At 36.5% G+C, this 21,638-nt stretch overlaps 6 protein-coding genes across 7 annotated transcripts; 3 read left to right on the plus strand and 3 right to left on the minus strand.

Annotated features, from left to right (window-relative positions):
• The first annotated feature begins 1,704 nt into the window (after positions 1 to 1,704).
• On the plus strand, positions 1,705 to 3,675 carry LOC147550993 (uncharacterized). Its single transcript, XM_086671402.1, has 2 exons — positions 1,705 to 2,450; positions 3,248 to 3,675. The coding sequence occupies exons 1-2, from the start codon at positions 2,206 to 2,208 to the stop codon at positions 3,303 to 3,305; spliced, it is 303 nt and encodes a 100-aa protein (XP_086527528.1). The 5' UTR covers positions 1,705 to 2,205; the 3' UTR covers positions 3,306 to 3,675.
• Positions 3,676 to 3,823: 148 nt separating this feature from the next.
• Positions 3,824 to 7,642, minus strand: LOC147550994 (uncharacterized). 2 transcript variants are annotated; one of them, XM_086671401.1, is made up of 3 exons: positions 7,344 to 7,642; positions 5,148 to 5,236; positions 3,824 to 5,070 (listed from the first exon to the last, which is right to left on the minus strand). In XM_086671401.1, exons 1-3 carry the CDS (start codon positions 7,425 to 7,427, stop codon positions 4,272 to 4,274), a joined length of 972 nt encoding a protein of 323 aa, XP_086527527.1. In that variant the 5' UTR covers positions 7,428 to 7,642; the 3' UTR covers positions 3,824 to 4,271. The 2 variants fall into 2 exon arrangements, with proteins under 2 accessions (XP_086527527.1, XP_086527526.1); XM_086671400.1 differs by having other exon boundaries at positions 5,148 to 5,251.
• A 1,098-nt stretch (positions 7,643 to 8,740) lies between these two features.
• On the plus strand, positions 8,741 to 11,107 carry LOC147550995 (heterogeneous nuclear ribonucleoprotein 1-like). The gene is made up of 2 exons (XM_086668828.1): positions 8,741 to 9,117; positions 9,605 to 11,107. Exons 1-2 carry the CDS (start codon positions 8,896 to 8,898, stop codon positions 10,724 to 10,726), a joined length of 1,344 nt encoding a protein of 447 aa, XP_086524954.1. The 5' UTR covers positions 8,741 to 8,895; the 3' UTR covers positions 10,727 to 11,107.
• A 1,120-nt stretch (positions 11,108 to 12,227) lies between these two features.
• Positions 12,228 to 13,373, minus strand: LOC147550996 (F-box protein At1g20360-like). The gene has a single exon (XM_086668512.1). It carries the CDS (start codon positions 13,371 to 13,373, stop codon positions 12,228 to 12,230), a length of 1,146 nt encoding a protein of 381 aa, XP_086524638.1.
• A 2,498-nt stretch (positions 13,374 to 15,871) lies between these two features.
• Positions 15,872 to 18,470, plus strand: LOC147550997 (multiple organellar RNA editing factor 2, chloroplastic-like). The gene is made up of 4 exons (XM_086671068.1): positions 15,872 to 16,547; positions 16,963 to 17,060; positions 17,148 to 17,213; positions 18,123 to 18,470. Exons 1-4 carry the CDS (start codon positions 16,132 to 16,134, stop codon positions 18,263 to 18,265), a joined length of 723 nt encoding a protein of 240 aa, XP_086527194.1. The 5' UTR covers positions 15,872 to 16,131; the 3' UTR covers positions 18,266 to 18,470.
• Positions 18,471 to 20,153: 1,683 nt separating this feature from the next.
• LOC147550998 (uncharacterized) lies at positions 20,154 to 21,435 on the minus strand. Its single transcript, XM_086672412.1, has one exon. It carries the CDS (start codon positions 21,075 to 21,077, stop codon positions 20,637 to 20,639), a length of 441 nt encoding a protein of 146 aa, XP_086528538.1. The 5' UTR covers positions 21,078 to 21,435; the 3' UTR covers positions 20,154 to 20,636.
• Between the last annotated feature and the right edge of the window lie 203 nt (positions 21,436 to 21,638).

The following is a 21,638-nucleotide window of genomic DNA, read 5'->3' on the forward strand; positions in this document are numbered from 1 at the left end:
TAATTTACCTTCCCATGTGTTTATCTAAGTAGTTCGGTCCGGGCCTGGTATCAGGACTCGCACGGCCAAGCTCATTGATTTGGAAACTCACCCCAACCTCGAACCGAGCCCGAGCTACTCCGGAACCCGACCCCACTTAGTGAACCACTCGCCGGTAGGAGATTTTTGGAGAGAAAATGAAGATGATAAACATATTTTCTTCAGACAGAAACAAAGTTGGACAAAAATGAACAGAATCAGGAACATCTCTCTACCCTGCTGAGCCAGGCCAAAATTCTGGCATGACAACCATTTGAATAGCTTCTGTCTTTAAAACTATGGGGACTCATTGGTTATAAGATATGGCACACCAAACTAGACAGATTAAAAAGATTCCATCAACAAATAAATTTTAAACTAAAGTTCAAATGAAGTATATGATTTATTTTGGAGTTATTAATGACTTGATGGTCAATATATTTTATTTTGAAAATTTCAGATATGAACCTCATATAAGAAGGTTGGTGAAGAGAATCTATTTAAGTTAAAATATTGAACAATATGCATCAAAATATATTAAGTACAATAAAGAATATTATATATTACTTTTTCGTCGTGGTGGACAAGGCTGGCTTTGTCGCAAATTAGGTTGTCTCGTAATAATTTTAAATTATCTATTCATGTGTTTTGCCAAGACTTCATTTGTAATAGTTCAAACTTCCTTCTTTTATTTTTCCCTGTACATTTCAAGATAGTGTTATCTTTAGAAATCTATTCAAGCTAAAGTTTTAGTTGGATATGTCAGTCGAAATACTTTTTCCAAACAAAAGAATTCTTAAGTGTGGTCGAAAAGGGGTGGAAGGTAACCTGCGTGCTGAGTGGCACCTGTGAGACACCACACTTAGTCTCAAATTGCATAGGCGAAGACCTAAGTAGGAGCGCAGTGGCACATGAGGTTGGAGCGTATGGCACATGCGAGAAACCACACTTACTCCCATACTGCATAGGCGAGGGTTTAGGTGGGAGCGTAGTGACACGTGCGGGAGACAACGACTATCTTACATTGCGTAGATGAGAGGGTAGGTGGTCGTATAAGAACTCGCCCCATGAACAAGACCTCAAGGAACATAGTGGAGGCTACTCGAAAATAATAGTATCAACTAATTGTTGAAGACTTAGTTGCTAAATGGGCTGACAGAGTTGTGGTACGAGAAAAATGATGCAACTTTTTATCGTTTGAACTTATTTTATGTCCAAAAAAAATAATGGTTTATACGAAGAAGCGGACTAAATTCAGTTGAAATGTACGAGATGGTTCGACTCCACCCCAGTTTCTCTCTCACTTAATCCAACTGAGAAAGATGGTCGAAACCATCTGTCTACGTCGTATTTTGACCTACTTTTTCCGGCACTCTCTTCTTTGGTTTTGTCAATAGCAATAGTGTCTCATTTGTTGTTTCTCAAATCAACAAAAACTATAAGTTGTCTCATGGGAAAATTTAGGGACAATCATAAAATAAATGACCCCAAAAATTGTTATGGTCTTCTTAAATCCTCAAATTTCTAATAAGGGAATAAGGGTCCCACTGAAGTTCCACTTCCTCCAACAAAAATCCAACTAGGGTTAGATCAAGATCCTCAAATCATCAAAATCTCAATATGGTCGGACCCACCATAATTCACCCAACTAAATTCTAACCGTTAATTGTAAAGTAATAAAAAAACAGAGCCATCATCTTGATATTGAAGTCAACTCTTTTAATTCCATCTTTCTCCTTCCTCTTCTCTTCTCTTCTTCATTAATCACATCTCAATTCTGTTACTATCTGCAATTAATTTGCCCTATTTTTAATTTAGATTACTCCACTCAACCGTTTTCTTACTCAATTTTTGCTCAATTTTCGATCTGAATCTTAATCTTAACCATCTCTTCAATTTTTTCTTCTATTTTTTTAAGTGAAGTTTTTCTTTTCTTCATCAAATCAATCCAATTTCAGAATCCCCTTGTTAGGGATTCCAAATTCCCTAACCCTCATTAACCAGAGAGAGAAATGGGTAATGGGTAATTTTCATTTTTGTTGATTCTGTTTTAGTTTTGATTTTAGGGTTTCAGATTTGGATATGGATCCATTGATAGATCATGATTACCAGAATTACAAGTTCCTCTTCTTAAACTAATTGAAAACAATTCTGCTTTCAAATCGAGATTTCTGTTTTGGGTGATTGATGGATACTGACCTTAAAACCCCTGAAAATTGCAAAAACAACGGATTGACAGATGATTTAGATTCTCCAAAAGTGGAAGAGGAAGAAGAAGAAGAAGATGAGAAAGATGAATTGAGTTCTTTGCTGTCACCTCGGAAAGGCGGAATGTCGAAGAAGACGAATAAATCAGAAAAGTCTGGGAGGAAAGTTCAGTGGAATGATAAGAATGGAAATAAACTTGTGGAGATTTTAGAATTCCAACCAAGGTATAATTTTTATGTTCAATTTGATGATTTTTTTGTGATAATTTAAGAAGCTATGATAATTTAATCTTGTGATTTCGATTGGAAGTTGTGGGTTTTGATGGTAAATTTGTATGAATTTGTCTATTTCCATGAATGGCTACATAAAATTGGGTAATTTAATGTCTTGAATTAAGATAGAATTAAACAACATTAGTTGATGAGAATTAAGATAGGGGTTTATGTGATTCTAGTGAACAATCAAGAGCAATTGATCTGAAAACAATAGTTAACTTTTCTTCTCTCTACTTGTATTTGTGAGAGACTGGATTCGGATTTGGGGGGCTTAATACGCCAAGTAGAGAGGCGGTACTTACAGAAACCTCTTTGTTGCTATCGTTCCGTTTGTCTAGTATTTGGGTGTTATCTGAAAATTTGACGAATTGCACTTTCGAGCAGTATTAGTGTTCGTTTTTCTTCTTGTTTATTTGCACCTTAGTTCGGAAAGGAAACATTATATGAACAAATATATTTGGTTAGTATTATTAGGATCGATATCATGATCTCTTTTTAAGAAAATTTTGTAGTTGTTGAGGTACTATAGTTAATAGATGATGATTAGAAACTGTTATTGTGTCTAACTTCATTTTCTAGTATAACCTTCGTCTCGTAATTATAGTCTTGCTTCTAATGAATAGTTTTTGCGACTACTTGTGAGTTAATCTAGGGATCACCCGTAACTTGGTTCGACGTGATAGAATATCATTAATAACTTCGATCGTTCATGTTTATCTCACTCTTCGATCATGATTTTCTTGTAGTGATGCAAGTGACAGTGACGAGGAGAATTCAGATCCATGTATTTGCACGATATTGTAGATCTTATTCAACCAGACCAGCTTATCATTAGTAACTATGACTGCATAAAGTCTAAAAATTTACTACTGCTTCCAGCTCTAACCTTCAGTTTGATTCAACAATAGCCGAGATCTCTCCACTAGTCTATTTGAAGATCAACATAACAACATAAAGCTGTGTCACTTGTTTTGGTTTTGATTTTGGTTCGGCTTTTTCATCTAGAGGAAACATTGAGACAAATATTGAGTTGGCTCCTGTGGTTTATATGAAAGGTTCGTATTTCATAGAGTTGTTATATATTCTTTTCGATGACACGTATAAAGACAACCATAACTTTCTTGTTGTAGTAGTGGTGTTATATATTTCGAATTTCATAGAGTTGATCTTTTAATGTCTATTTAAACTCAACATTCTCATTCACCGAAATGCATAATGTTATCTTTTGTGCCGGTATAAACTCACATATGATCGCATTAAACTCGTATTATTAACCCGAAGAACAGTTCAAAAGGGAATTTTTGTTATTGGTTCTTTGTAGGTGGCTCAAAAGACTTTAAATTCTTGACTGAACATGAACATTTAAAACCAATCAAATCTTCACAAATATAACGAATGAATCGTATGCAAACACAGAAAACCACAATGGAATATTATGTCAAACTCTATCTAACTGTTATAAGCTTTGGCAACTCCTTTCTGTAAAGCTCTCTCCGACCCTGTCTGGAAGAAACCCTAATTCACTCTTTTATCCTGCAAGCTGCAAACAAATTCATCTGAAGAGACACTCGCAGATGATCTTCTTACGTCCTACTTCATTGGTTTTGTTTCGAATTTCTTAACTAATAGAAAAACCCGAATTTGAATCTGGTAGGCTTGTTTGTATGACTCCATTAGCTGCCTAGAGTATCCAACATGAGCATTTCGTCTGAGTTATGAAGTTGGTGTTTCTCTTGGTAACGAGGAACTCGAAAACTCATCTTCAGGTTCTTATAGAGTTAGAGCACTCAATAACGGACGATCTTCGCGATTTGTCGATGAATGTGATCTTTGAGATTTGTTTACTGCAGTGAAACCTGTCTCAATAGGAAATTTGCCACTCATGATGGAGTTTGTGCTTTGACAGGAGGACAACCACCAGGTTGAAATGCTAGCATCCATAGCATCCATAGCTATTTCTTGCTTGTGAGTACTTGATTGATTAGTATCTGAGTTAAGGCTCAAAGTTTGATCAATTTTTGTGTTAAAACTGAAAGATTGATCAACTCTTGAATTGAAACTGAAAGGGGATGATGATTGCTTGAAAGCAAGTTCTGGGTTTGGTTCAATTTCCAACTGAATATTCTCCTTCTCCTTCACTAATGGTGATGGTGTTTTGATCTTTGCTGCTTTCCACTGAGTTAGGTTTTCAACAGGATTGAGTACAGAATGAGTCTTCTTTACTTGATTCAGTATTAAAGGACAGGTAACCTCCTCAACTTCGACGTAATCTTCATCATCTTCTTCATCAAAATCACTTAAATCTGATTCGACTTCTTCATATTCGTCATCACTGTCTATACAATTTCCATATCTATGATTAGAAGGAAAACAACCCATACTAGAAAAACCCAAGTTATCTTCGAAAAGTTGGGTTTTTTCCTTCTCTCCTTGTTCTTCTTCCTCATCCTCACACTGTAATAAACTATCTCCAAATTCTTGACATGAAACCCTCTCATATACTTTAACATTCAAATCAAAAGTTACCTTCTTTTTTATCTTAAATCTCAATTGATCCTCAAGTTTATTTCTACAAAACAAAAAAGACTTTCTGAGATGCTATTAGAAATATAAGAATCAAAAACCCGATAAAGATCGATAACTAACCTCGATACAGAGATAGGAGTGATGGGTTTTTCTACGATCTGTTGCTCCGGTGACTCGTTGGATTCCAGAGGTTCATATGATCCATATCCCTGCAGCAATTTCACCTATGAACATTTTTTGAACAAGAAGATTATGTTAAAATCAACAACAATAATCAAAGAGAAGAAGGAAGAGGAGAAACATTGTGGAGGCTATGAATCTCATTCATTATTAAACTAGGGTTACAACTTAACAAATATATACTAATGATAAAAGACTAAAAGGCCCTTAAAGGGCAAATTACTAAACAACCCCTAACTATTACATATATTATTCTAACACCCTCCCTCAAACTCACGGTGCGATTTTGAAAAGCATCGAGAGTTTGCTAGCTAAGCAACGAAAGCGTGGAACCGAGTGTGAATTGGTGAACAAGTCACTGCTAAACCAAATACTGCAAAACTGCTAAACCAAAATCCAATATCCAATACTGCAAACCAAAATCCAATACTGCTAAACCAAAATCCGATACAGGCAACCAAATCGACAATCCAATATTGCCCACCAAAATCCAATATCCGATACTGCAAACCAAAATTCAATACTGCAAATTACTGCAAAACTGCAAACGGAGAAGAAGATGCGATCGTTGGAGAAAAGAAGATGCAAATGCAATATTGCCCAAAGGAGGAAGAAGATGCAAATGCAATATTGCCCAAAAGAGAAGGAAGAAGATGCAAATGCAATATTGCCCAAAGGAGGAAGAAGATGCAAATGCAATATTGCCCAAAAGAGGAGGAAAAGGATTCAAATGCAATACTGCCCAAAGAGGAGGAAGAAGATTCAAATGCAATATTGCCCAAAGAAGAAGAAGATTCAAATGCAATATTGTCAACATTCAAATGCAATACTGCCAACAAGTTCAATAACAAATCCAAAACCACTTTCAAATTTTCAGTAACACCACCTCCTCCAAATTCTAAAACCATCTTATCTAAAACCACTCAAATCAAATCTCAGCCAAAACTATCATTCAATACCTCCTAAACTATTCAATACTACCATTCAATGCCCACTCAAAACTACCAATCAAATCAAAACTCCCACTCAATACCATTCCACCTTCTTTTTTTATTCAAAAATTTCGCGAAGAGTAACGAAACTAAGCAAACCAACCACCTTTTTTTTTTTTTTTTTTTAACACCAAAGATCAAAACAATACCAAACAAACTAGCTAAAGAAATACGAAGAAGAAGTGCGAAGTAACAATACCAGATCTGCAACGAGAAAATAATTTTTTCTGCGGAAGCCAAACGGTCCCTTGAAAACAAAATAATTTTCCTGCGAAAAATCATATCCAAACGCACCCTTCTTCTCAAAACAAAACCACCAATCAAAACTACTCTTCAAAAAAACCGCCTACAAATCCTACTCTTCAAAACCGCCAACTAATATCACCAACCAATCCAAGTCTTGAAAACAACCAACAATAATCAAAACCACGAGAAGCAAAATCCAATTCTCCAAACAGCCAACAAAAGAATCACCAACCACCACTCCCTGTTTTCCTTCTTTCAAAAACTGCCCAATCTAAAAAACCGGCAACACGTCCAACCCTTCTTCTACCATACAAACCAAAAACCATAATCCAAAAACCACATTTTCCAAAACCACCTAAGTGCCGATTCTTTCAAAAACCGCCCAACCTTCTTCCAAACCAAACATGGCCTTCACCCAACCGGACTACCTGCTTAAATCTCAACCAAAAAAAAACCACCAAACACCTTCAACAAACCACGTAAACAAATCCACAGAACCACCTTACCAAAACGCCAACCAAAATTCCCAAACGGACCAATCCTAACAACCTAAATATCCCACCTAAAAATCCAAGAAACTTCTATCTAATAACTCTCTAATGACGGAAAAGTTTTACATCCTTTAAGATCTAAGGCTCTGATGCCATGTTAAAATCAACAACAATAATCAAAGAGAAGAAGGAAGAGGAGAAACATTGTGGAGGCTATGAATCTCATTCATTATTAAACTAGGGTTACAACTTAACAAATATATACTAATGATAAAAGACTAAAAGGCCCTTAAAGGGCAAATTACTAAACAACCCCTAACTATTACATATATTATTCTAACAAAAATAAGGAAACAAAATAACATTAAGCAGTCCATAAATGATGAAACTTAGTAAGGGATTATTACTTCAGCTCTAGGTTGGACTCTTTTAGCTGGTTTTCGCCGTTTTCGATTTTTGGAAGAACCTAAACAGGCAAGAAAACACCCCATTTTTAGATCTTTATTTTGGTTTTGGAGACTCCCCTGGATTGATATTAAGGGAGAGAGATCGGATAGAAGTACTTCATGATTAGATGATAGAGAGAGAGAGAGAGAGAGAGAGAGTTAGGGTTGGGTAGAAGTGTGGGGGAGATGAGGTTAAGGAGGAGGATAAAACGGTAAGGATAATTCAAATGTGTGAAAATATGACCGTTAGGAGTTGTAATGATTGGTGAAGAAGCTGCTAGTTTAATAAATAATAAAAAGGAAAAGTGAGATTGCTGATGTGGAAAATTACCTCTTGTAATTCCAGGTGGGAGATTTTTACTGGATTAAGCTACCTCAATTTGTAGTAGTAAAAATGATCGAATGCCTCAAAGGCTCAAACTGTTGTGCCAAATTAGGGCTGAAACAGGAATGTGTGTTGTTGTTGGGTAAAATGTGGTATTTCAAGTCAAATTTCTGCAAATCAGCGGACACTTTCAGACATTCTATCACCCCTTTAAAAATGTAGATATTTATATTCTACATGTCATATGAGACTGTAAAATCATTTGGATATGAGATAATGAGAATGATTCATTTAGAAATAGACTGTGACTGGTCTCATTGTAAGACATATAAACATCCCTTGCTTTGCTACGTCATGTGGGACATAGACAGCAACAACACACATAGACAGCACATGACATAACCAATTTGTAGACGAACTTATACCGTAACAAATATAGGTCCTTACGCATAAACTGGTGACGTGGTTATTAAGATAAATGTTATATGAACTTGCATAACCTGTTCGTGACGGGTGAGCTTGTGGCTGACGGACTCGCCTTGATCGAGGGCCCTTTGAAATAATAACGATATAGTTAATTGTGACTCACACTATATCAAATAGAAGTATGGTCGGGTTGTGTCTTGTGAACTGGTGTAGTGGCGGACTCCTTAACACAGGGGATAGTGAAACATTAGTGATAGGACCACAACTGATTGAATGGTCAAAGGCTATGCAGACCGTAGACGAAACTATTAACTCTAGCTAAGCTCTGGGCCGGTCAAACAACATTTTACGGGGCCTCGTTCGCTTGGCCCGATTACCCAAAAAAAAAAAAAAAATGCTATTTGGTCGGATGGAAGAGGCTAAACAAAAGAAGATGTTAAGTTCGAAATTTGTTTTGTCTTACCAGTTAGGGTCGTGTTTTGTGCCCCATCAACCCAATACCTTCCCTTCCATATAAATAGATCAGAACCGTTGATTTGAACAAAGAAAATCAAAGTCATCTCAACCATCCATTAAAAAAGAACAAAATTTTGTTCCTTATTTCCTCAATAGATATTTCCATGGAAGCTGAAGTCGGCATATTTGGCTCAAAACCCTCATCTTCTCTTCCCTCCCTCACACTAAAAAGACTAGAGAGAGAGAGAGAGAGAGAGTGAGAGAGAGGAAGAAAAAAGAAATCAAGATCTAGAGAGAGAGAGAGAAATGGATTCAGATCAAGGGAAGTTGTTCATAGGAGGTATTTCATGGGAGACATCAGAAGAGAAGCTCAATGAGTATTTTGGCAAGTATGGGGAAGTTGTTCAAACTGTTATTATGCGTGATAAGATCACTGGTAGACCCAGAGGATTTGGATTCGTTGTCTTTTCAGATCCTTCTATTCTTGATATTGTTCTTCAAGATAAACATATAATTGATGGAAGAACTGTGAGTTTTTCCCAAATAATCTTGTTTCTTGATCTTTAAATTTTATTGATTTAATTGACTGATTCTCTTAGTTTCTTACTCATTTTTAATGGGTATTCATCAATTTTACCTCATTTTGACTTTTTACTCTATTTTATGACTTCATTTCTCATTGATCTATCTAGGGTTTATTTATGATTCTTTTGTACGATCTACTAAGATTGAATTGTTTGAATCACACAATCTAGATTTGTTAGGGGATTCACCTCTAGCATTACATTGGTTGCCCTCCATTATATCATTTTGACCTAAAGGAGTCTACTTTAGCCTTAATTGTAAACAAGTTCTGAATTGAAATGATCTATTTGCCCATGCTTAAGCTTGAAGTCTTTGTTGCAGTTAAAATGTAAACAGATGGGTGATTTATGATTTAGGCATTTATCACTGCGTCGGAAGACTCTATTCGTACCTATCCTTATTGAGATGTAACATTTGATTTGTTTTTCAGGTAGAAGCTAAAAGGGCTTTATCAAGAGATGAACAGAACACAGCTGGTAGATCTGGTAACCCTAATGCTGGTAGGAACTCTGGAAGCGGGGGTAATATTAAGACAAAGAAGATATTTGTAGGAGGCTTGCCCGCAACCTTGACCGAGGAAGGATTTCGTCAGTATTTCGAGGCATTTGGTGATGTTACAGATGTAGTGGTTATGCATGATCCGAACACCCAACGACCTCGTGGTTTTGGTTTCATCTCTTTTGATACTGAAGATGCAGTTGATCGAGTTCTAATCAAGTCCTTCCACGATTTGGGTGGAAAACTTGTGGAAGTCAAACGAGCTCTTCCAAGAGATTCAAACGCTGGTGGTGGTGGTGGCCGTACAAACGGTGAAGGTTACCAGGGTTATGGTAGTTCTGGCGCAAATAGTGGTTCATATGATTCTCGAATGGAAACAAATAGGTACGTCCAACCTCAGGCTACCGGAGGTGGTTATCCATATGGTTCTGCTGGTGGCTATGGGGCAGGTGGTGGCTATGGATATGGTGCTTCAAATAATGGTTATGGTGGTTACGGCTATCCAGGAGGTAATGCAGGGTTCAGTGGGCCTGCTGGACCTTATGCAAACCCCAGTGCTCCAAATGCTGGGGGCTATGTAAGTGGCCCACCCGGTGCTCCAGGGAGCTCGTGGGCTGCGACTTATGGTGCAAATGCAGGGTATGGGAATACAGCTCCTTGGAATGCCACAGGTGCTGCTGGTAGTGGTCCTGCTGTTTCGGCACCAACTGGTCAATCACCAAATGGTGGAGCTGGCAGTTACGGGAATCAAGGTTATGGATATGCTGGAAATGACGGATCTTATGCTGCTAATCCAAGCACGTATGGCGCTGTTGGAGGACGTGTTGGTAATTCCCCAAGTAACAACGGTGGAGGTGCCAGTAGAGATCAACAAGGTTCAGGCTACACGGGGAACTTTGGCGGTGGTGATGCTAATCAAGGTTATTGGAGAACTGACCCCTCACAAGCATCAAACTATGGCAGTGCTCAACAGGGTGGACAGATGGGTTATGGTTCCGGGTATGGTGGTGCCGGGTATGGTGGTGCTCATTCCAGACAGACTCAACCACAGTAAATTAAACAAGTCCAGTGGTTATTCAGTACAAGGAAACCTTCTCTCTCTCCCTCTCTCTCTCTCGAACCAAGCACAATAGCTGATTCTTTCATCTCTCTTTATTCGGCCGGTGGTAGCTCTAACAGGACGACGACAGATTTTTGACTGATTGGATTGCGTTGCCCTAGTTACTTTTTTGTCTCTCTGAAGTTCATAACTACTATTTTGATACTTCTTTCCTAGTATTCTCTTTAATACTGTACTGTCACATTCCGTGTGTTTTAGCTGTTATTTGGAGTTCTTTTTTTTCGATGTCTCTCTAGTTTCAGAACTAGAATAGCTTACCTTAGACTGTCATTATATGATTGATTGTATGATTTAATTAAAGAGTCCTTTACCTTCTGATTCTTGAAGAAGTACACTGATGTTCTTGTTGGCTGTTGCTAGCATAATATATCTAGTGTGAGAGCCAAAATAAAACCTAATTTATCAATATCTAGTTCCATTTAGTTTTTTTCAATTTTGAAGACCCAAGTGACCAAGTCTAGTAAGGCTTTGTCAGCAAAAAAAAAGGTCTAGTAAGGCCTCTTCAACATCTTTCTTAAAAAAAAGGCCTCTTCAACAAAAAAAAGAAAAAAAAATGTCTAGTGAGGCCAGTCACTTCCCTACTATTACTTTTCTTACTATTGTTCGGGATGAAGATAACAGTATACCAGTAAAATAAGAAACAAAAAAACTATATTAGTAAATGCCTAAATTTGATGATCAGTTTCTAATCAAACTTTGGTTGCCCATCTAAACCCCGGTAAGAGTGTTTATAATATGAACACACTGTATAGGACCTTTAAAAGATGAATGACCTCCGAAACGTAAAAATCTTACAACACCAGTTCGGACATCATGTTCCGACCATACGAGTACCTGGCGACCAAACTTGTAGATGTTGGATAATATGGTTAATAAAAATCTTTGACCATCAAAGAACAATGGTTTGATATAAACTATGAGAATCTTCCCGGGTTTTATCACATATTTTCTCTTAATTTTCCACTTGTTTCAAATTTTCCCTCCATGCATACAACTTAGGGAACATTTGGATTTCAATCAACTACATATCGATTACTTCTGCAATCACAACCTGCCAGTAAGCCATCAATCCAAACACTAAATCTATTATTCCAATTGTCTCGCCCCTAAAAAAACGTATTCTCTCCGCTTATTCTTGCAACTTGTTCTTCAAAAATTCGTAACACTTTTATGTTGCTTATATATATAATTGACAATAATCTAAAAAACTTCAAACTGAGTATAATGTTTGTTTTGGCCATGCACTAATTCAATACCCAAGGAATCCATAAATAAACTGGTACAGTTCCAGAACACCAAAAAAAAAAAAAAAAACAATTGTGCAATTCATAATAAATACAGTACACCAGTACAATAAAAAAATAAAATTGATTTTTAACCAAAAATAGATACCTAAATTTCATGATAAGTTCCTAACCAAATTTCGGTTGCGTCTCTAAACCTCAGTAAGAGTGTTTGTAATAGGAAAACACAGTAAAGAACCTGCAAAACCGAAAGTACCTTCGGAACGTAAAGGTTTTGAAACACCAGTCCGGACATCATGTTCCATCCGTAAATGTAGATGCCACCCAGGCTTGTAGCAGGTATATGTTGAGATGGTTAACAAAAATCTCTTACCATCAAAGAACAATGGTATAATATAAACTACAGGAACACTTCCAAAATTTATCACATCTATTCTCTTAATTTTCCACTTGTTGTTTTCATAATCATGGAGTACCCAAGTTACTATACTATGTTTAGAGGTACCCACGACAAGAATAACTTCATCTTCTAAAACTCCAAGCCAAGTACATTTCCACCAATCCAAGCCCACTCCAACCGCCAATACGATCTTTGGTATTTCAATCATCCTACTCTCTTCTTTATCCAAATCGAATGCAATAATATATCCATGGTAAGTTATCCAATGTATAATCCGTCGATTACAAACAGGAAGAATTTCTCTACATAAAGACCATCTTTGCAACCCGTTAATGCCACCATAGCTTATGCTTGAAGACTTGTTGGAGTATCTCCAACGCTTTTTGTTTGGCAAAAAAATCTTGAATTTAAAAGCCTCGTGTGCTTGAACCAAACAAACCAGAGTGTAGTGATTATTATAGTCATACTGGCTGGAGGAAGTTGACCCACCAAAGATTATTCCATAATTACAAGATAACGTTTTGTAGGGCTCTGGAATACATTTATTTTTCTTGGTTAAAGGGTTGTAGATGTAAGTGTTGTCTCCAGTCTGTACGATAAGAAGGCCACGACCACTAGCAAAAAATTTTAGTTGAGGATCGATGGTTGGTGTACAGAGGTTACCAGGTGGTAAGCTTACTGTAAATGTGGTTTCACTAAGGAGATTGTGCGAAGGGCAATCAAAAGATAAGAGAGTGGTACGAGGTTCTATTGATTGCGAAATAAAAGTAGAATGACCTCCTCGAGCTGCTGTTTGAAGAAGACTAGTAGTGTGTTTGGTGACAAAAGAAGGATGAGAGATGAAGGAGTACCATCTTTTGTTGATAACTTTTAATCCACCTAATGTTTTTGCAGGCAGTCTTATCAGGATTTCAGAAAGGAGATCGTCGTTGTCCATGACCGCTCCTGTCGCTGCTGTTGGGATACAGTAGTGGTAATATTCTGCAAAGAGAAAGAGAAAGAGAGAAAAACTAGTTATAGATAATCAATACTAAATCACTAGTATTATAGAATAGGAGGATAATAAACCCTAGCTGGCTGCTAGTACCTCCTCCTTCTTGTATTCTGCTTCTGACATTCCTCATGGTTGTTTGGTTACTACGCCTAATATTGTTGTTGTTGTTGTTGTTGTTGTTGTTGTTGTTGTTGTTGTTGTTGTTGTTGTTGGGTTTGAAGATGAAGATTGTATCATGGTGTTTGGCGAAGGTAAATACAAACGCTTTCTGCCAGGCGAGAGGAAGCCGATAAAAAAGTTGGCATTTTCCACCTGCTTTTTCGATCCTTGCTCTTGCGGAGTTAGTGAAACTCAAAGCAATAACATTCAATGGTGGTGGAAATGGAATTACCTCATCATCTGTGACTGTACCCAAAAAACCTATTATATGATTCCCATTGTAGTCCTATTGTTGAGTACACAAATAAAAACACCAAATTAACAGACAAATAATTCTAACAACTTAATAGATTGAGACTTGAGAGAGACAGAGAGGGAAAAAAAAATAAGTACATGTTGGTTCGCGTAGGTTATCAATCTATAAATAGACGTCGTCGGAGTCCTCGCCATTATATCCTTCTTTGCTTTCTCAATCAAACCTAATCTAGATGCTCGCCGCCGATGATGATGATGATGGGAAAGATAGTAAATATAGACTTTAATTTATGAGCTAGGAAAATCGATTTTTTTGAGAGAGATGGGAAAGATAGTAAATATAGACTTCTCTGAGCTAGGAAAAGAAGATTTTTTGAGGTAATAATAAAAGAAATTTGTTTCCTAAGAAAAATTAAAATATATCATTACAAATATGTTATGTTTGCTTTGGAAGGAAAATATTGAAATATTATGTTCCGCAAATTCTTGATTCATATGTTACAAATATATCTTTAGATTTTATCATGTTGTTTTGATGGGTATCATTTATAGTTTGTTAAGTGAAGAACCATAATAAAGATACTAAGATAGGTTTCTAAATATCTCAACTTCTTATTATAAATCGGTTCTAAAAGTCCTATTTTCTTTTATGATTTTATCTTTTGATCCAAGTGCTTGAAAAGTTGTTGAAATTGGTAAAATCCTTTAGGAAAAAAAGTTTAGGCTTTTGGTATAGGAAGAGCACTATTTAGTAAAGGCAGAGCGTTACAAAGGTCAATTTATGTATTTGCTCTTCCTTTATCAAATTAGGTTAAGGATGGCGTTATAAAGACCATTTAATAAATAGTGCCAAAATAGAAGGATTTAGATAAAAATTAATAATAAATCTAATATTTTATTCACTTGTAGTTCTCTCACATAAACAACCAAAACCTCAATATCGTCACTACTATCAACATTACCATTAATATTAAAAAACTTGCAAAGTTTACCATCATTATTGATACTTGAAATCTTCAAAAGTTACTTTAATTAGTGTTATCCCTAAAAATCTATGCAGAAATCAAACAATAACAAGAATTACAAACTCTTTATGGAGATGAGTGTTGTGTTAGTCATATAGGATTTAGTTTTCTATCTCTATATCTCTATTTTTGATAGAATCAAACAGATTTAGGGCTTTTCTCCTTTTCAGAATGTTTATCTCCCTTCTCTCTCTTTGATTTGATCGAAGGTTTTAGGTCCAACAGGATTATTTCTTCTCTCTCGAAGGTTTTTAGTCGAATAGGAGGATACTCTTTCTCTTTTGGTCCAAAATAGTTTGACGGGAGGGACCAAAGTATAAATTTGAGATATTTAAAAAAAAAAAATCGTGTATCCCTTCCTATTCTAAAAAGAGTGATCTCCCTATCTAATGCACTGCTTTTGCTAAAAAAATGTTTTTCCTATACCAAAACTCAAAGTTTATCATCAGTTTTAAGTTGATTTCGAGTGATATTAGAGTGATTTGTAAATGAATTGTTTCCCTCAAATCTAGAGTATTCAAGTGATCTTGGTACTATTTATAGTTCGTTAATTGAAGAAATTGAATAAAGATTGATTTCACAACACCTCATTTTCTTATTAAAAATCGGTTCTAAAAATTTTATTTTTCCGTTATGTTTTTATCTTTTGATCTAGTTTTTGAAAGTTTTTGAAGTGGTTAAATCCTTCAAAAAATGCATATCATCTTTTTGAGGTTGATTTTGAGTGATATTAGAGTGATTTGTAAATGAATTGGTTCCCTCAAATCTAGAATATTTGAGTGATCTCAAACTCGAACCAGTCCGAGACCGTTAGACTAGACAGTTTGACACCTTTGAACTGGAGAGTCCAAGACCTCTCGAAATGGTTCAAGTCTAGAGTACGCTTACTTTCTCGAGCTCTCTTGTCCGAGTAAAGTTCGTCAATAGATGATACATTCATTGGTCAACGGATTCCTAAATGATCCTTCATAGTCCATAGAGTCAAGGTGGTAGTGACCTAGAGATGAGACATTGGTCGACAAATTCCTAAATGGTCTGGTAGAGAGGCAAGGTGGCTGTGCGTGTGCCCTTAAATTATAATAATGGGCTTTGGCTGGATTTCATTTTTGGTAGCAATCGGATAAGAAATTATAAAATTAAAATCTAGATAAATACCATTTCCCCCAAAACCCTTCTTCTTTATCTATCTCTCTCTGCCTTCTTTCTTCTTCCTTCAGAGCATAAACCCTGAAATTCAAAACCCTAGCCAGCCAGCTACAACAATGGCAGCAGCCATAGCTCGAGCTGCCCTACTTTCCAAACCCATTTTCACTCTTCCAAAACGTCTCCTTTCTTCTTCCTCTTCTTCCTGTATATCAAAATCTCTTCAACTCCCAGGCTTCGTCCGACCCAAACGACATGCCTTCCTTCTCTCTCATGCTATTCAAGTAATTTCTCCTTCTTCAATCCGTTTAAATACGGTTCGATGCAGAGTTAACCGATCCGGTAACGATTCGTACTCGCCATTAAACTCTGGTTCAAACTTCAGTGACCGTCCACCTACTGAGATGGCTCCTTTGTTCCCTGGTTGTGATTATGAACATTGGCTTATTGTTATGGATAAACCTGGTGGTGAAGGTGCTACTAAACAACAGATGATTGATTGTTACATTCAAACCCTAGCTAAGGTTCTTGGAAGGTAAACAAATATGATTTCATTTTGTGTTTAAAGCTTTGGGTTTTCATTTAATAACTGTTTAGTAGGAACAATGAGGAAATCGATGCTTTATAGATTCTGTAATTAGGGTTTTAGGATGTTAAAATTCTTTGTTGGATTCGATTGTTTTATCTCTTTGGTTGAACTGTCATTTAGTCAATGAATATAAGGCTATTCAGGACTAGAATATATCTGGGTAAGAACTATCTCCTAATTTTACTTGTAGATATGAACATTTGGAATTCCTTTAACGGTCTCGGCTTTTGTTTCGATTATCTGTTTATGTTTGATCACGCTTTCATGTACTCCAATGAAATTTTTTCGTTTGTAATCCTTTTTTTGTTCTTCATTTTTTACTTGTGTTGTGAGTGTTTAAATGTTTTGTATATGATTTTAGTGAAGAAGAAGCAAAGAGGAAGATATACAATGTTTCATGTGAAAGGTATTTCGGTTTCGGATGTGAGATCGACGAGGAGACATCAAATAAGCTTGAAGGTTTGCAAACTTAGTTCACAATTCACTATCACTTAATGTCCGGTGAAATTGTTGTTTGCACATAGTGATTAGTTCTTTTGTCTGTAGGTTTGCCTGGTGTTCTGTTTGTGCTTCCTGATTCATATGTCGATGCCGAAAACAAGGACTATGGAGGTAAGCATTTAAAAACATAACATGTATATATATGTGGTGTGACATTTGCAAATGTCAAAGCTCTGTGGTGATGTGGTCGATAGGAATTCTTACCCACTTAGAAATTTAGGTCATGTCTTTCAAGAGTTGACAAGTGTTGTCTGTAATCTTCGAAAATTTGGAATAGGTTGGTACTGGAGAACCACAGTGTTAGTTCAATTACACATCTCAAGTTGAGAAAACGAAAAGGCCTAGGGCTGTATCTATCTTACTCTGAATTCGGATGCACTATCATGGGATCTCTTATTCCTTTTGGCTATACATCTGTACTCGAGGTGAAAGCTGATCGAATCGCCTTAAGGCACTGGTCGAGTGCATGTGCATCTGCCGAACTTTAAAACACGACTCCCTATTTTTACTTCTCGTTCTTTAATTATATTCACATGGATAAGGATAGCTGCCTCTTCTGTCTAAGACATGAATTTGTTGATTTCGTTTCGTCTTTGCTTTTGAGATATGCCAAGTAGTCAAGTAGAGTAGTCTTGTGATGGTGAAAACGCACACTACGATCACTAGCAATCCACACTAGAAATCTTTGTCAAGTATTTAGGTTTCCTCGTTCTCTTCAGCTGATATAGAGTTCACAAATGATTTAACGAAGTTCAACCTTAGCAGCAATCGTCTTCCTTCCATTGTTGGTCTTAATTGGTGACATTTTATAGACTTTTTATTTTATTTTTATTATAGATTGCCAGATTGGTCTCATTGGCTTTATCGATATTATTCTGCTCTACAATTAATAAACCTGAAAAGTCAATCACATAATTGGTTAAATATATTTCTGTACTTGAATAGTTTCAATTAGCGTCTTTTGATACAAGTATGAATTACAGCCGTTAACTTGATTTGCATTTTCATTTTGATTTGCAGCTGAACTATTTGTAAACGGAGAAATAGTTCAAAGATCACCTGAGAGACAAAGGAGAGTCGAGCCAGTGCCCCAGAGAGCTCAAGACAGACCTAGATACAACGATAGAACACGATACGTGAGGCGCAGAGAAAACCAGCGTTAAAGGTATCTATAGTTGCATTCCGTGTGAATGAGAAGGGAACTAAACCAACTATAAACCCTTGATGTCTCTCTTTTGTTGCATGCTTTGTGGATGATTAGGAATCTTTATGCTACTCTTATCTACTAGTAAAACTTGATTGTGCCTTATTAGTTTGTATGAACTTGGAATTGATATTACATACTCTTGCCTAGTGATATTCATGAAAGCATGTTCCTCTCTTTCTTAGAATTCCTCGTTCAAAGAAGATATCTTCGCTAGATAATGCAAGTGAACTACTAATCTCGAATGTCTTTGACCTGCCAAACTCGAATCTAAATAAAACTTTATTAAGAATACATGTATGTGGTCGATGAGATTACTTGGTTCACTTCAAAGCATAGAAAAAAAAAGAAGCATTTGACTTTGTTAGGGTGGAAGGGTAATGTGATGTGATATGGGTTGGTGCAGTTGGGATGGAATGGCACTAATAAGGTATTTTATTTTATTTTGTATAAAGTTGGGTTTAATAGTGGTACCATTATAGGTTGACTTAGTTTTATTCTCAACAAAATTATGAAAGGAAAAATATACTATTAGTTTGTAACTAAAAGTCAAAATGTAACATTCTTCCGTACCCACTTATTGTGATTCCATTAAAAAGCTAGGGTTCACTAGCTACTTGGCAGAATAAGAGTATTAGCTACTAGAATTAAAAATTCTATATATACAGACATTTTTTGCACTTAGTGTGTAAATTGTTGGATTGGGATGATTCTATAAAGTCATCTTGAGATTGTAACTTGTCTCGATATCGGACGGTCAGTCTTCGCTCACGTTTATATATAGATTTTATGAGGTTTGTACGCTTAGCACTTTGCATTGTTGGAAATTGAATATATTCTTGTGGAAGAGAAAGAGAAAGGATACTTAAAAGTCTATCTATAAATAGAAAGGCCACTAGACATAGTTTGAGGCATCCCAATTCCAAGGTAGCTCAGTGGGAGTAACATTGAGAAGAAGAGAGGTATTACATGAGGATTAAGAGTCTTTGTTTAGTTAGTAGCCAACTAAGTCAAGGATGACTTGCTAATTCACCTTCAAACCCAAAAGTCATGAACAAAAACAAAATTTAGGGATTTGTGTTTTTTGAGTGTGGATTTCATCCGCGGATGTTCTAAAAAAAATTTCGAAAGTTTTGCGTATGTTACAATTTTTTTAAGTAAAAGGTTAACGATTGTGAAATAGAATATCAGATTAAGTGATTAATAGCGAGTTGTCCTTGGCTTACTTGACTTGCTCTTTTCTCTCATGCTAGACCTTTTCTTCTATTAGTCCAACAGGGGGCGATTTCGTCACCATCTATCGCTTGCGTGTTTGGGTAGACCCTTTCTCGTTGATAAGGTAAACTATACATTATGCATCCCCTATTTGATTTGAATCTAACTGTTATATATATATATATATATATATATTTATACAACTATTGGCATGCTTAGTTGCATATTTCTTGCACTATTTTAATAGATAGAAAATGCTCTAAATAGACAGTGTGTAAGTAATTGAAGCCTAAAAGAAGTAAGAAAGAAATGGTGAGTAAAGAATCACCTTTATTTAAAAAAATTCAGTGATCCTAGTTACTTATAATTTTTATTCCGATCTACCGTATCTCATCCATCCTATCAATCTCTCTAGCTCGCCAAAAAAAAAGGAGATGCAATAAATTTTGTAAAAATATGCTCAAAATCTCTATTGTGACAATGGCTTAAAAAAGCCTATACTATATAGACATGCTTACAGTTGAAATCAGGCTGAAATCTAATATGGACATCGGGTTCGCCCCATGCCATTATCAATTGCCCGACCTTATACTTTGGTTGGATTTCAGACTGCTTTTTCGGTCATACTAACATTTTGTAAGCAATAATATTAGAAATTTCAAGTAACATGACCCATGACCAATATTCTTGGAAACAAACTAATTCCCTCCATTTCAACAACAACCCAAAAGAATTCCCTCCAAAATAGTCATGTTTCATCATACTCTATGATCATTCCTACTAGCCTGATCAAAAGAAACAACAAATATAGATTGTAGACAACAGTGAGTGAGGAGGACGTATCATCATCATTCAATTATATTTCTACAGAGAGAAGAAAAGGAGATTTCAAGGTCAGACGTCCTATTCAAACTAAAACTCTCAATACTCTACCACAGTACCACTACTCTCTCTCTCTCTCTCTCTCTACAAATATAGAACTTATCAGCTTCTTGCTTCCTGAGAGAGAGAGAGAGAGAGAGAGAGAGAGCACTTGATGCGTGAGGGCTGAAGAGTATCTTACGTATACAAATAGAAACCAATCAAAATCAACCACGTGTCCCCACATACCTCTCTCACATTTGTAACCACCTAGCAAGCTGAGTTGGATTTACAATCTCTTCTATATGGACCCCATCACATTTCAACAAGTTCGCCACCTCAGCATATGTTTGACGTGGCACCATCGTTGGAGCTACTTTCATCTCCGCCGTTCTTCTCATCTTCAGACTAGGCTTACGTGGGGAGATCGGAAAAGCTTCTGCTTTTACGGGGTCCCATTTTTGGCCCAAAAGAGTCCCTTGAGTTAAAAACTCGTGAGCCAAGTAACCGGCTAAGAGCCGATTACCTTTAGTCGGCTCAGTTTCTTTCTTACCTGACCTTACCGTTGTTGTTGTTGTTGTTGTTGTTGTTGTTGTTGCTGTTAGTTTTGACGGTTTAATAACGTCGTCAAAATTTGATTCTCTCTCTTTTCGCTTTCGTAACGCCCCTTCAACGCCGTGAGATTTAACGGACATAGTGGGATACTGATTCGTTTAACCAAAGCGGGAAACTCGGTTCAGTTAGGATAAAAACGTAAATAACATTTGGAAAAAGGGTAGAATGGTCAAAGTGGCTTTAACACAACAAGAGGGAAAGAGGGGTCGTAGTCTGGTTGATAGATAGATAATATGAAAAGATAGAGGGAGAGAAATAATTTAAGTCGATGATGGAAACTTCCGATCCGGTTAGAGGCTGCCGGAATCTGACAACTAAGACTGAAACGGTTGCTCAACCGGCGGATTGAAGGCGACGCTGCCGTGGATTTGACACGATGATGATATATGCAAGAGAGAGAGAAATTAGTTAGGGATTTTTAGAGAGAGAAATTGACACGAAATCGAACTCGAGCAATGAGAACGGTTATTTATTTATAGGACAAGGATTAGCTGAAAGCCCCTGATGTTTACAGAAATATCTCCTTTGCCATCTAACTTGATGACCTGACTAAAGTACCCTCACGGCCTCACCGATTAGGAAAACTCTAAAATCCAATACGATTCACTTCTTGGCTCCTAAGCTCGTGTCGTGTTAGATTT

This window comes from Eschscholzia californica, unplaced genomic scaffold (assembly GCF_041429995.1).
Source record: "Eschscholzia californica isolate CP2 unplaced genomic scaffold, dmEscCali1.0.p SCAF_3, whole genome shotgun sequence".
NCBI classification, from domain to species: Eukaryota; Viridiplantae; Streptophyta; class Magnoliopsida; order Ranunculales; family Papaveraceae; genus Eschscholzia; species Eschscholzia californica.